The sequence below is a fragment of the Homalodisca vitripennis genome, chromosome X (assembly GCF_021130785.1).
Source record: "Homalodisca vitripennis isolate AUS2020 chromosome X, UT_GWSS_2.1, whole genome shotgun sequence".
NCBI lineage: Eukaryota > Metazoa > Arthropoda > Insecta > Hemiptera > Cicadellidae > Homalodisca > Homalodisca vitripennis.
Genome location: NC_060215.1, coordinates 42,547,270 through 42,562,794, shown reverse-complemented (window position 1 = coordinate 42,562,794; position 15,525 = coordinate 42,547,270). Strand labels below are relative to the sequence as shown.

At 37.8% G+C, this 15,525-nt stretch overlaps 1 protein-coding gene across 2 annotated transcripts in view; it reads right to left on the bottom strand.

The window, feature by feature from the left end:
- Positions 1 to 15,525, bottom strand: part of LOC124368964 (synaptic vesicle glycoprotein 2B-like) — a 35,842-nt gene that overhangs the window by 10,759 nt on the left and 9,558 nt on the right. For both annotated transcript variants that reach the window (XM_046826542.1, XM_046826541.1), the window contains 3 exons: positions 14,497 to 14,659; positions 5,469 to 5,590; positions 1,965 to 2,203 (listed from right to left, as the gene is read on the bottom strand). In XM_046826542.1, the coding sequence (XP_046682498.1) occupies positions 1,965 to 2,203; positions 5,469 to 5,590; positions 14,497 to 14,659 (524 nt within the window). The remainder of the gene's footprint in view (positions 1 to 1,964; positions 2,204 to 5,468; positions 5,591 to 14,496; positions 14,660 to 15,525) is intronic.

The window sequence follows — 15,525 nt, the reverse complement described above, 5'->3', positions numbered from 1 at the left end:
CAGCTATGGTACAGGTCGGAATAAGGAGCCTCTGGCATCTATGGCTGTAGTTCCTGTTGACGAGGATGAGGTGGTCCAGAGATTAAAATCAAAAATGTCAACTGACATGTCTCAGTGTGGTTGCTCAAATTATGCTTTCGGCATATGTTGACACCACTAACCAAACTAACTTCTCTTTCATTCAAAGCTCTGTCCCTTCAATTTTTAAGATTGCTAAGGTGACACCGATCTATAAGAAAGGTGATTCCAGTCAAATGTGCGACTATCAGCTGATTTCAATCTTGCCGATATTCAGCAAAGTGTTCGAGGCTACCTTCCTGATTTGACTCAATACATTTCTGGAGCGTTTTGAGATTATTACTCTAAATCAGATTGGATTCAGAAAAAACAAGTCCACAATCTATAAAATTACGAATCTTTTAGAAAATATTTTTGGAGAGGCGAGATCATATGATCAGTATGTTTCTTGACCTGTCAAACGAGTGGCTTCGGGGTTTACCTCATAAATCGACCTCGTCTTACATCAGAGACAGTTACAAGTGTGTGTGCAGATCTCCAGTGTCATGTCGAAGAGAAACAAATTTGTTCATGGAGTCCCACACGGATCTGTTGGGCCGATCCTTTTTGTTCTATGTGTAAATCGAGTACATTCATTGAGCCACAATAGAAAGAATTCAATATGCCCATGACACGACTCTGCATAAAATCAACTTCGAAAAAATCTTGAAATTGAATCCTTCATTGCAGTCAACTGCTGTATTCAGAATTTTGCAGTACAAAATCTAATGTATGTTTGTCTCCGACAAAATGAAGGTTTGTTTTATACAGGCGAATAGTTTAACCCAGTCTAATTATCTTCTGAAGTACCTACTGGTTTCAAATGCATTTTATTCCGTCAAAGAGTTCATGGCTGGCCTCTGGGAAAATCAAAATGTTAGACTCCCGAGCGTTGCGTAAATGAAGGAGTAAATGAGCAAGAAATGTATGTTTGTATGTGTATTGTAGGTATGAATGTGTATAGTTAAGGATTTGATACAAAACTTACTTTTGAAATGCAATGTTTTATTGTCATAATGCAATAAAGATATTATTATTATTATTATTGGTTTTATTATGAATTTGCACCACTGGCCACTAAGATGCCTCGCCCCTTGCATATTAGTAATTCTTCATCTTCGTCAGGCTTTTGATTTTCGCTTCCACCACCTCAGTAGTGACTTTGAGACTGCCCACGAGCTCCTTGCATCGGCACAGACCTCTCAAGTTACTCGGTAGGCCGCACTGCATGTTAAAGTCGGCCTCGGACGCACGAGTGGGTGGGTCACAATTTGTCACAAACAGCTGGTCACCAAGAGACTGTGTGACACCAAGAGACATATTGGGGGCCGACATGCACGTGGACGCCAAGGGTGACACGGCCGGTGACACGATCGAGGCAACCCGCGGCTGTAGGCAGGTAGTAGACGGAATCCAAGTAGCTTTTGGTTATGTTAGAACCCTTTTCTTTCCTTTCTTTTCTTGTTTCTATTCTGTATTTTTGTATGGATTAATACCTCCCCGGCTTATCAGTTACCGGATATATTTAATGACATAACACTGCATTTTAAAAGTGCACGGCATGTCAGTTATACCGGGTGGTAGTGAATATAATCGAAGCGCCGTATGTACGGTGGTAGTGAGTTAACGGAAAAGGTCCAAAATGTGTAATTTTTTTCTGTTTGGCTGTTGTTCTCACACTTCAAACTGAGTTGAAAAATCACTATTTATTTAGTTTAAACATGAAAAGAAATCAGGAATGAAAAATATGTCTTGTGATATTTATAATCAGACCTCGCGTTAAAAGTCAAAAGAAACAAACCATTCTATTGAAAGCCATTTTAGTGGTAATAGTATAATATAGTTTTTAACCTAAATGTTATTTGACATGCCACTGGTGTTTATGTTAATAAGATATATTTAATTACCGGATATGTCTGAGGATTCGCTCCAGAGTTTATAGAATGAACACTCTGCATTACTTTCAGAGTGTCGCCCTTCTTTCCTCTGGAGAGCAAGAACTTGGGACTCTCGGGGGTAATCCAAAATAGAACTGCACCCATGAGGCTGGGTAGACCGCACAGGAGGTAGAATAGCCTCCAGGGGGTGAACTTGAGCAGCCAAAGGTCCAATGACCACTCTGCCTGTAGAGTAGCCCAGCCCACACCTGCCAAGACACACTGTCAGTTACAATTTTTAAAACAATGCATAGAGCGATTTTAATACGTGATTGAAATAATAAATTACACACAATATAATAATTTATAGGAAACAACAAATCAGATTTATTTGTATTTTACCATACAAATAAAAATCCTGTGAAACAGGGTTTTCCGGATGGTTGCCATCGTTCAGTGAAACAAAAAAAAATCAGTAACACTACGATTCGAGATCTGCAATCTGATCTCTTCTTCAGGTAAATAACTAACCTAATACATGAGAATGCGTGAAGAAGAGATCAGATTGCAGATCTCGAAACGTAGTGTTACTGATTATTTTGTTTCACTGAACGATGGCAAATGTCCGGAAAATTCCTCTTTCCTTCACAATCCTTCCATCGTCAATAATAAACTCCAAACAAAATAAACTTCAAACAAAGAATCCTGTAATGTATCGACAAAATAAACAATTTTTAACTTAATGTAAGTTCAAGATGGTTACCTAGTGTTAGTAAACTGATTCTAACGTAGTGTTTTGACAGTTACTTAGTAACCAAGACGATGTCGTGCATTATAAACTGATTCTTGTACGAGTATATACGAAGAAAATATGAAATTTAGTGCTCCAGTTTTATTTGATTATTAAAAAGTAAATGATCATATACGGCTTTTAGTAACCGGACATTTCAATAAATGAAATGTGTCACTTCGTTTCATACACGATATATACAAATGTTTTATTATTGTCACCGGAATTTTCTAGTTCACAGCGCTTAAAAATGTGCTAACAGAACTGACTTCATAGCTTCGGTTTAACGTCTGTCTGCTAAAGATCTTTTTCCACAGTTAAGCCAAAATATTTCAAGATTGTAATCGTTTTAACAATGTTTTTGAGCGGTGTGGACAAGAAACCTTAGCTGCTAGGTGCTACCATATGCGTAGTAATCCACTTCGGGGATATTTCGTACATCACAGTCAAGCCAGAGGCCGGAGGCCATCCCCGGAAAACATATGTTTTTAACAATTTGAGAAATTCTAAAACTTAAATTCGCAAGTTTTAACTTGATTTAAAATTAACTTTGATTTTTTAAGATCATGAAATGAACTTCCAGAATACGTCTTTTACTTGAAACAATAGGAGATGTATTTGGTGGCTTGACACTTAAATAGATAGAATACGTTAGATGTAATTTAAACAAAGATTAATTTATGAAATGGTATGTCGATGATCAATAAAGGATTTGACTTTGCCTTTGTATTTGTATTACTTACGTATTGTAAATTAAACTAAATATTAGAATTTAAACGAACATATTTTATTATCGAAGACATATTTATACCCAAATACACAAATTATAATGTAAACGAAAGTTATTAATCGTATATTTCTTACCGCAGAGTAATTGACGTCCTTGATGATCAGACGCCCAGTGATGATCAAGCACACATATAGAAATAATGAAACTCAAGTTAAATATTATTTACTATACCACAATAATTTCTTACTTTGTGTTCCTAACTATGGATTTTATACATAAATAGCGCCAAAAACGCGTATTAATTATTGGTAAACAAGGTTTAACGAATGCCAGACCTCGAGTCAGCTCTTCGTTCACCTCGAAACGGAAAAACCCTTTAAAAATAATTTATATAAAGTTCCAAATCAAAATTCAGCTAATTCGTACGAAAGTAACTGTCCATGTAGAGGGACACACATAAAGACAGAAATATGATGTCGTCATCAAGTCCGCTAAACGCTCAGACAATTCAACTTCGTAGTGGCTAATTGCAAATATATGAATAAGTTTTAATAGAATATCCCTGGATTTTACATTTAATACATTTACTATCTGATTTTAAAACGGCGCCTTAAAGAGTTCATTCGAGCTACTTCGATGTCAACATTTTTGGATCTCTATTTTGCATGACTCTAGATTCCAGGAGCGATAGCGTTAGATTGCAGACGCTGCACTGAGGAAAGTAAACTGGAGCTAAACTCATCATTCACGATGAACTTAATATAACCTTTCCTTATTCATCTTCTATACACAGACACAAACCGAGTTCAATTGCATCTGCAAAATCGTGTATTTAAACAAAAACTGCTTAATCAAATGACAAACCTGTTTTGATATTTGAGTGGCTAAAGGTAATCCCTCTTTTTAACGGCATTAACCTAGGCATATGCAAGCATTCTCGAGTATATACGTGTATAGATACGTTTGAAATTTTAAGACCCAGGTCGCAAAGTTGGAACGTTTAAATCGATAAAATATTTATACTTGACAGTTCTGGCGGCCTCAAGATGTAGAGGCACATGTTATATGAACCATTCAAACATGTTATATGTCAGCTTCAGGCAAGTTTTGAGCTTCTACATTAGCTCGAAGAGGACGCGGAATTTATTTCCAAGGCGATTACTGGTCATGAATAATGGCGCTAAGGATACGGTCCAGAAACAAAGCAGCAATCAAGCCAGTGGAAGACAGCTGGCTCTCCTCGTCCCGAAAAGGCTCGCCAAGTGAAATAAAAAAATCAAGATAATGCGCATTTGTTTTTTCAATTGCAGAGTTATTGTACACTCGAAGTTCGTTCCACCGGGTCAAACTGTCAACCAGAGTTTCTACTTGGAGCTTTTGAAGAGATTCAGCGAGAACACTCGGAAGAAAAGAGCAGATCTTGCACATGCGACCGGTTCTTCCATCACTACAACGCATGACACAGATTGTCCATCTCCCTACTCACCAGGTCTAACACCGTGTGACTTATTTTTGTTCCCCAGACTCATAAGGGACATGAAAGAAATGCGTTTTCCTACCGTGGAGGAGGTAAAACAAAATCGCTCGAAGGCCTAAAGGACATCCCGATAGTAGAATTTATTAAATGTTTCGAACAATGGAAACATCGTTTGGATAAGTGCATTATAGTCAATTGTGAATATTTTTATGGTGATCAAAATCGGGTGTAAAATATTGAGACATAAAGAAATTATACAGAAATTCCGGTTATCAGTGTAACCCTCGTATATTAATTTTGACCATCGATATTGCTTTAACTTGAATCCTATTTCTTGTTTTTATATTTTCTAAGTAGAGAAGAACTTTAGAAAGTAAACTCTACTCAAATACCCACACAATACTATATCGCAATATCAAGTATGTAGATGTTTGGTACAAACGTATGAATATACGAGTAATTTACACAGCTCTCTTGAAGAAACCGGTATTAACATTAATGGCTACAAAAGATTTGTTATAATAAAAGTAAACTCACTTGCAGAGTAGACTAGACTGAAAGCACTTAAAGATGAGGAGATTAGGATGGCCTGGGTCCTCTGCTTCATGGGGACAAATTCTCCCACAAATGGGATACTAGCAATTAAAGTCGGGGATGACCTGAAAGAAAGTTACAATATTAAATTGAGGCTAATCTACTAAACGGTTCTATATATTTTTCAGTAGTCTGCCGCTGTCGGGGCGCTTGGCATAAAACAAAAGCTTGAGGCAGCCTTTGCGTAGTCTTTGTAATTGTACCAGGTATGCCCTCTATCGACCTCTTAAAGAAACCTGGAGGACTGAGCTTCTTCTAAGATATTGCCATCCACAGTAGTTTTGTTATTTATCTAGTATCAGTGATGTTCACGCTTACGCGGACAAAATTGGTAAGCTGTTATATAAGTCAACAGAATATGCTAAACATATGAAATAACTGGTTCATATTAATACAAATATGAATGTTTAAAATATCTAGTATCGTGCTCTGTATTTAAATATGAAATAGTTCACACGGAAAAATAGATAGTTTGTTCTGAATAGAACATTAAGACTAATCGCTCTGATTACAACACTGATTAGTGAGATTGTAGTTTGTACTACATATACGAGATTAAATTATCCGTACATTGTATTTATTTATTCTTTGCATAATTGTTAACAAATTACCAAAGGGTACCGAAAATGAAGGCCGGAAAAGCTATAGATGCTAAGTATAATTTTTACAATTTCATTCTTTTCGCTGCTAAGTATTCTATATCTAAGGGCCAATACGGTGCTAAGAGATTTATGTGCCATAACTGTTTAATATAGTTTCTATAGTCTCCAGCAAAATGCGCTTGGCGAAAGTCCAAGAGGTCTAGAAATTCTAAAAGACCTAAGTGCCCTTTCCCAATAAATCGTCCCAGCAATTTAAGTAAAATGTCCCATGGCACTTATGTCTGTTAGCTTTGACTAATATGTTGGTCTTAGATCTCTCTCCTAATGGAGACCCACCTCATAGTTTTATTGCTAAGCTATGAAATAAACAGCTTTTTAAAACTTAATAACATGATTGCATACTTCCTGGAGTTCATAACAAATATCTGTAAAATATATTTTCTGATTGGTGTAGTTTTTATATGCACCTGATAAGTTTATGTTTTAGCAATTAGTACCTATAATTTTTCCAATCTTACATTCAGCTACCTGCTTTAAATCATCACTATTCGTATTTGTTCTGTTCAAAGATTAATTTCTAGGCTATAAAATTTTTAAATATTTTTAACTTGTCACGCCGTAGCCCGAAAGTGCAGCTCCTGTAGTCGAGTTTTCCGTTCCTCCCGCCACAAAGCCCTGAAAGGTGAAGAGCACAGCTGCAATAAACCATCCCAATGTTATTGCAGAACTGCAGCCCTGGCAGCCCCTGCAGCTCTGGCAGCCCCTTGGCCCCAGCCGTCACCTCCGCTCCAAACCCACGGAGGAGGACTAGAGGACGGTCCGGTAGACGATAATAGTCAGCCAAACAAGCAACTGTTGAAACAGTGCAGCCCACTGAGGTAGATGAGCGGATGGTGGAAAGTACGCCCTCAGTAGCACCAAAAACTACTACCGCAGATGATCCCGCCCAACAGAGTAGCACTGCTGACGAATCACTAAAACAGCCAGGATTCTTATCCCACACAGCTATCATTAAGTGGATTACATCCCAAGTCATTACTGTGACTGATAATAATAAATCACCGAATAAGCTGTTTGCCGCTATTTTTTTGCATATTTTCAGGAACTCCTAGCCAATGGATAGGCAGTTAAGATTGGTTGTTTGGAACACAAATAGTATGATGTCTCCCGGAATGATGAACTCCATTTTTTCGCCACTGACCAGGGTGTTGACATGCTGCTATTGACAGAGATGCTCCTTCAGCCTGGTACTGTGTTCAATGTTCCACGCTACCAGACCTACAGGACAGACAGACCACCACGTGGGAAAGGAAACCCTGGTGGTGGCACTGCCATCTTAATCCAGCGCAGAATTGCAGATAGGTCAATCACCTTAGTACTGTAGACATAGAATCTACTGGGATAGCACTCCATACAAGTGGTGCTGAGCTATGAATATTTTCAGCGTACTGTGCTCCAAACTTCGCCCTGGCGAGCTGGACGCCCTGTTTGGCCGTAAAGACAAAAAATAATGAAATAATGATTTTATTCCAGCATTTTTTTACATATGAAAAGAACAAAAACTCTTTCTACAAAATAAGAACTGGCCACGTTTACAAGTATTGTGGCCAGATTGACAAAAAAATAACAACAAAAAAGCTAGAGTCCAGATTTTCAATTAAATGACACAGAGCCGCTCACTGTGACGTCTGTTCTTTTTATCACACTACAAACACATTAAATTATACAGCCACCATTACACTGTTGTAAAGCAATACAATTAATAATAACAAAAAATATCAAAAATATTTTAACAATAATAAAGTTTTAAATTGTATTGTTCTAAATTACAATAATTAAAAATAATTACAAATTACTCAATGAAAACAACCATCTTTTTACCTTACTGCTAAAAGTTCTTAGACCTACCGATTCTTTTATTGACAAGGGTAGCTAATTAAAAAAGTAGGGCCGCTATGACGAAATGAACATTTAAACGACGATTTATATATTTTTGGAGTTCTAAATATTCTACGATTTATATTAAGTATAAAAGATCAGTAGTTCCAGTATTGCCGCTTCTCTGGTAAAATAATCTAAGAACTTTATAGATATAAGTATGCTGAATGGGCAAAATGTTTATCTCCATAAACAAAGGAAAAGAACTGCCACGGATTTTTTTTTCTTAACATAATTCGTAAAAAGTGATTTTGAACGACACGCAATTTTTGAATTAGATATTTATATGCACCACCCCATATTGTAGTCTGGAATCAACTAAGGCAAAATACAACGTTCTTAATAAATGTGTAGAGCAGAAATTTCATAGAAAGTAACATTTTCTGACCTAAGATTTAAGTGTTTTATGTAAGGAATTTATATGTTTTCCTAATTAAGTTTTTCATCTAAAACTATCCCAAGATATTTGAATTCCTTCTCTTTATTAATGGTCTCACAATTGCAGCTAATCTCACAAGAACGACTGATATGATACTTTAAACTAAAAAAAAATTGAAACCTTTAAAATCAAAATTTACATATTTTGTCTTGCTAACATTTATTTGCATTGAATTTACTTCACACCAATTTCTTAATTTATGCAGATCGTCATTTAGAATTTCAGAAAGTGTTTCAATATTTTTATGACAGTAAAAAGTGCAATGTCATCAGCAAAAGCATTTGGTTTTCCATTGAGGTTTAACTCCAGCAAATCGTTAATAAAAACCAAAAAAGAGTCGCTGAGATGACAGAACCCTGAGGAATACCTAGCTTAACCGGTAACGCTGAGCTGAGACATTCACCCACACGGACACGCTGCTCACGACCAGAAAGAAAACTACGAAACCATTTAAGCGCAATCCCTCTCACACCTGTCATCACCTGACACTGTCATCGTTGGCGGCGACATGATGCTAAGAACGCGTCATGGCATAGTAGGGGGCCAAACACCAAGGGATGACGCCTTCGAGCCTACGTGGTAAAATACTATGGTGATAGCTCCTGGTAAGAGCCCACGCACTACCCGTCACGCCTCATGCCCTACCTGATGTAATAGATGTTTTCTTGCTCAAGGACAACATCAGGTGAACGTGCGTGTAACGGTCGACCTATCATCCGACCACGTGCCCAGCGTGGTGGAAATAATGTCATCCCCAACGTCGAGAACCCAACCTCACACTGTTAGTCAGGACGGACTAGGGGACTGGGAATGCTACAGTTGTCTTCCGAACGAGCGACTACAGTTTCCCAACACTTGCAGCGACTCCTAATAAGCTTGACATTTATGTTTTAGAACTAAATACCACAATCTCGGACGCACTGACGCCAGTATCTCGGCATGGTCGCCCACGGCACTCCAGGTCGGCCGTACCTGCCATCATACGAGCAGTGGTAGACAAAAGGAGACGCTTGCGACGTCTCTGGCAGCAGACAAGATATCTAGTCACTAAGCGAGCCTTTAACGTGCAGATTAACATTGTCAAACTATAATACGATTACTGGCCCGATACGTGAAATACATATTTCTCTAGACTGGAGGATGGTATAGTGCATAGAAGACAGCTAAGATCCTACGTTGCGAGAAGCCCATACAACAGGCCTTCCATGGTCCAGGTTCCATGGCCTGCCCTACTCCGCCAAGAACAAGGCAAAGGCTTTTGCTGATAATATAGAGGAGCATTTTTGGCCAAACGAAGGAATCTGTGACGAGGATCACTGTCAACACGTGGAGAAAACACTAGACCTTTTTTTCTTACTGATTCTGAGGTAGAGCTAGAGCTAGAGCAGTTCACTCTTGAAGAGGTACAGGCCTCTATCAAGGAGGCAAAATCGTAGAAAGCTCTCAGATTAGAGAATATTGGAGCTAGAGGCCTCCTAGCAACCCCTGTATCACTGCTGGTTTGTCTGGTTTCTGGTTTGTTTGGTTTAATGCTGCTGTCCGAATGCATCACTTCCCGGCCAGCTGGAAGATAGCTAAAGTCATCCCCATCTCCAAACTAGAAAAGTCCTACTAGATCCCATAGAATTTCCGCCCCATTTCACATCTACCTAGAATCTCTAAACTATTCGAGAGACTTCTCCTCTCCAGAATATTGCCCTAACTGGATGGTTTCATCCCGCCAGAACAGTTTAGATTTAGACCTGATTATTCGACGATACAGCAACTAGTTTTAGTAGTTAACATCTAGTTGATAACGTTAATTATAACCTGTGCCCTGTTGCAGTATTTCTAAAGGTCAGCAAATCGTCTGACACGAAGGACTCCTGTACAAGCTGGCTGAATCACCAGTTCCTCATTTTTATTATGATTCACCTCCTCCGCTCCTATCTCACAGGGCGGACATTCCGCATCTGTGTGGATAGTGAGCTGTCGACGGAGATAGCGATCGAGGCGCAGCTAGGACCAGTCCTATACCTCGTTTACACGTTGCCTCTGTACGCAGACGAGACAGCAGCAGCTTCGGAACTCCCACAGATAGCGGCCATCGCAGCAGCGTACGGAGGCCCGGACATTACAGGCCACGGCCAACCACCCTCCTGGAAGACCCTCAGTAAACTATCACCACCGGAGAGAGCCCGAGAGCTCAACCTGGGGCATAGTTTACTTATCTTCTTAAATGTGATTCAAACACAGCAGTAGCTTCGGAACACCCACAGATAATGGCCATCGCAGTGGCGTACGGAGGCTCGGACATTACAGGCTACGGCCAACCACCCTCCTGGACGACCCTCAGTAAAAAACAATACCTTCGAGCCCAACCAGGGACATAATTGGCTTATCCCCTTAAATGTGAGTTTGCATCAGATAACTAATGTATCTAAATTGGTTATTGAGTTATTGAGCTTCATCTACAGCCAGTGGACCTAGGGTCCAGATACTGTACGACCAGGAAAGGACTTGACAGCAGAGTGGTTTAGTTTGGATAAAAATCCCCCATAACTGGGACGCCAATACCTTTTAAAGTTTAACAAAAACATCAGTGCGTACACACATTTTGCCACCGACAGCAGCGTCCATCGTCCTTGTTGGTCGAGTCTCTCTTACCGTCCAGCTAGGACAATGCCAAAAAGCTCAGAGCGGTGTTGGTTCCGCGCGGTTCTCATATTCAAACTAGCAAGCGCTGGCCGAGGTATATTCATAAAACATGTTCTGTTACAAAAGCTTAACGCTTTAAATAGAGGTTAACAAAATTTCACGTGCAAGATTATGAATTTAATTCAATTCAATTCTTTTTATTGCATAAGGTACACAGAAGTACATCGCAGTCGTCAATATAGAATAAATCTAAACTTAAGTATAAAAGGGCTATCAACAAAATCAAATTGAATAGTAGTCAAAAGATAGAAATAAGCACACATAAACAATTATTAAAATTAAAATTTAAAAGCTACTGTCAGAGAGGAATTCGTTTACACTATAAAATTCCTTTACTATTAAATATCTCCTCAGGTTCCTTTTAGAAATTGTCAGCTCACAAACCTCCTTCAAATTTTGAGAGAGAGCATTATAAAAAATTACACCCGCGTGCATCACTCTAGTCTCGTGCAGAGACAATCGATGTGAGGGAGTACGAAGCAAAGTGCCGTGCCTCGTCGGTTAGGCATGAGTGCTTCCCACTGACGGAATCTGACACAGATGCTTCCTCACATACATGACAACTCTCAAAATGTAAAGGGATGTCATTGTTAGAATGTTGAGATTCCTAAATAAACCACGGCATGAATGAAGATTTGGAACCATGCATATGATCCGTACAGCTCTCTTTTGGACCAAAAATGCATGTTCTGCAGGAGAGGCTCTACCCCAGACCTCAATCCCATACGCCAACAACGAAGCGAAACACCCGTGGTAAGCAGTCACCAACCCATCTCCGCATTTCTTCGCATAGTATGTTTTTGCCAAGGCCATTTAGATGTTGGCCATGTCGGGTGAATAATTTTCTACTGAAAGTACTAACGTCCACAATAGGTACTCTTTCTTGTTTTAATATGTTTAAATTTTCGTTAATTCGTTTAATTTCTCTATTAATTAGTCCGTTAGGAGGGAGATCATGTCGGTGAAATAAATTTACCATTACGAAATTTGTATGTCTATTCGTCTTCACAAACCAAGTGAGTTGGTCCACCACGGACTTCCCTGGCGACCTGCTATCCTCGTTAATGGTGCTGACATCATTAAAACCCGCCATTATGAAAACTGCATCCTTATCTCCACGCGTTGATGCCAATTCTTCACAGTTTTTTAGTACGTAATGAAGAGGAGCGCCAGCGTTTGTACAAACACACCCGAATGTCTGTTCAGATGTTTACACAATTTGTTTGTCAAATTTTTTGCATGGCTATCTCCATATACATCTACAAGTTCAATAGTATTTTTCTTTGTTGAACTGTATGACCTGGACTCGTGTCTTATTGAACCACTACCGAAACCGATTGATCTTTGGATTGTGTTTTTACGTGAATAATAGTTCTTTCCTTTTCTTGTTACCTTCTGTAAGTTTGATGGGAAGAACTCACTCTCTTCTTCCTCGGACAAAACTGTAAATCTGTTTTTAATTTCCAAAAACTCAGGATATTGTGGATTTTCCTTAGCTACTAGAACTCCTTCCTCCATTGTTCGGATAGTGGAAATCATTCTTTCTGCTTCCTCTTGTAGTATTTTGCATTGAACACAATCCTCTTCGTTTTCTGTCTGTAGTGATTTATCTGAGGATTTAAACTCTGTTTGGATGGACGAGTCACATTTAAAAACATTAGACTTCGACAATGCTTAAACATTCACAGCTCTGTGCCTGTTTAACTCATTTTTTGCTTCTTCAAGCTGTCTGGTCAACTCCTGTATCTTATCCACCAAACCATCTTCTCTACTAGTTAGTTCACTAATCCGATCCACTAACTCATCCTTAGTTTTTAAATGCATGTCTTCAGTCTGGCACTCGACGCTGTACTTCTTTTTAGCACATATTAATTGCGATATTAGTGGGGAGGATGGCAGGGCACTATATTGACTTACATCTGCCGTTACGATATTACCAGGAGATGTTATTAACGGGCTAGGTGACAAAGTCGTCATCGTAACCGGGTGATCGCCAGAATGTTTCTCGTTGCAGATAGCTATTAGTATTGTTTTTTATGAATCCGTTCTCAACGATGATGCTCCACAGGTACGACCAAGACAACTCCAGTTTATATCACCATTAGCATATTCCCTCCTTTCCCTATATTTATGATTCTTAAAAACAATACAATCTTTACCACTTTTTGTTTGTTCAAGAGTAAAGTCCATGTTACGTACTAAGCTAACTATAATCGATTAATAATAGGGATTATCTACACACGCTCCAAAAGTTACAACAATTGAACCTTCAACTTATCTGGAGACTTTCTCAACACAGTTATGTAGTGCATAGATAGTATCTTCTAGATTGTAGGCGAATCAATCTGTGCGTGGTTTCTAATTAATTATCTTTACTAACAGTTAGTTCCGCCGCGGCGGTCATAGATATCGGAGGCGTTCACTCCAGATACGATGATAGCAGAGCGCGTGCGCCAATCACAATGAGTGGCAACGGGACCACGTGTACGATTTCCAAGAATTGAATTGAAACTACCTTGAGAGGTTATCTCATTGATATTGTGCGGTGATATTATGTACTTACGGTGAAGGCTCTCCTTCAAGTAAGTATAATTCAAGCTATTGCACTATTTCACGCACAATACGATAATGACCGTTGAGAGTTCCGTTTGTAGACGATTATATTTAAAAACTGGATAAATTAATAATTTTATCAAGACTCTATTATAACTGGTAATATTATTGTAGGACAGGCCTACCAACCCTCATAACAAGACCAGTGCCAAACCCTTTGAACCACCCCGTGTAGAATAAAATTTTGTATGGTAAAATCTTTTCATTCAATTCTAAAATTTCATACTTGAAAATATTACACTTTTGAGTATTTTGTACAAATCTTCCTTTATGAATTTATAAAACCGCAGTTTTGTTTGAAAGTAAAACAATAGTTTGGTTAGAAGATAAAATAACTTTTATCATTGTTAGTGATAGCTTATAAAAAAAGATTATTTGTAAATAATTATTTTCTGAACGCAGAAATAAACAAGCAAAACTTTAATATAATTCCCTTAATGTAGATACTTAGTTTCTGTTAAATTTCAATATATTATATAAACCTTTTGAGAGTAGACTGCATTTGTTTTTAATGTAATTGTTTAACATTAGATAAACATTAATTTAACCATTTTAGAATAGTATAAAATGAAAAGTGTTCAATTCTTGTAATTTATATTGTACAATATACGTCAGTAATGTCTTACTATACCATATAGCCATATTTTACGGAAAAAAGACTGAATTGTGTTGGCCAACTTACAAAATTCCAGAGATGAGCTTTAGAATGAAAAATGTCCAGAATTCTGGAGCTAATGAGCCAAAAACGTAGGTTGGCACATTGAGAGCTAGGCTCCACAAGATGACATATCTTCTTCCCATAGTATCCGCCAAAAATCCAGAGAGATGCGCTGAAGCTATTGTACCTGCAAATATATCACATATTAAATAAACTTAATACTACCCCGGATAACAAGTTTACCGTCAACTAACACAGTCAAGACAATCTCATTCGTTATCATTTAAGTGTCTGTGTTCGTTCAATAATCTGGGCGCTTGTGAATAACGGCCGTCTGTCTGTTTCATTTAATTGTCTATTATTTTCATTTTCATGTGGGTACGGTAATGGTACGTAAATATTTCAAAATGGACATTTCTTACCTTTTCTAATAATAAAAAGAATCAGCTTTCAAGATTACTACATTAGATTAATTATAATACGTCATATGTTGATGTTTTTATTTTTGGAATAAACAACGAAATCCAAAAAAATAGTTCACAATAATTTTCATGTGATCTTATAATGGAGGTTACTCGTGTATTTTTGTTGTAATGATTTCTTTGTTGATTTTGTGATGGTGATATTGATATATTTTTATTTAATTTAAACAATTTAAAACGATAATTTTACAAGAAGGATTGTAACATTTTATAACCAAAAATTGGATGAAATTATTATCTCATTTCATTTTATGTGCAACAAGTTGGGAAGTTACTATTTTTTCATTGGCCATCACTCTCTCACAAATGAGAGCAAATAGAAAATGCTCGAAATACCGAAAGTAATTTTAAGCAAACGTCAAGCAAACTTACAGCCGTGTCGAATAGCTGCCAATGTCATTTTAATTACTGAAAGAAATGAGGGAGTTAATTCTTTAAACCCTGTATATATTATTACGATATAACATGGATTTTATTATTTTCCATTTGTATATTTTTCACGGGAAATATCGACACGGTGACACCTAATGTTTGGAAAATGATTGAAAACTTATTATGTTATGTTATTCAT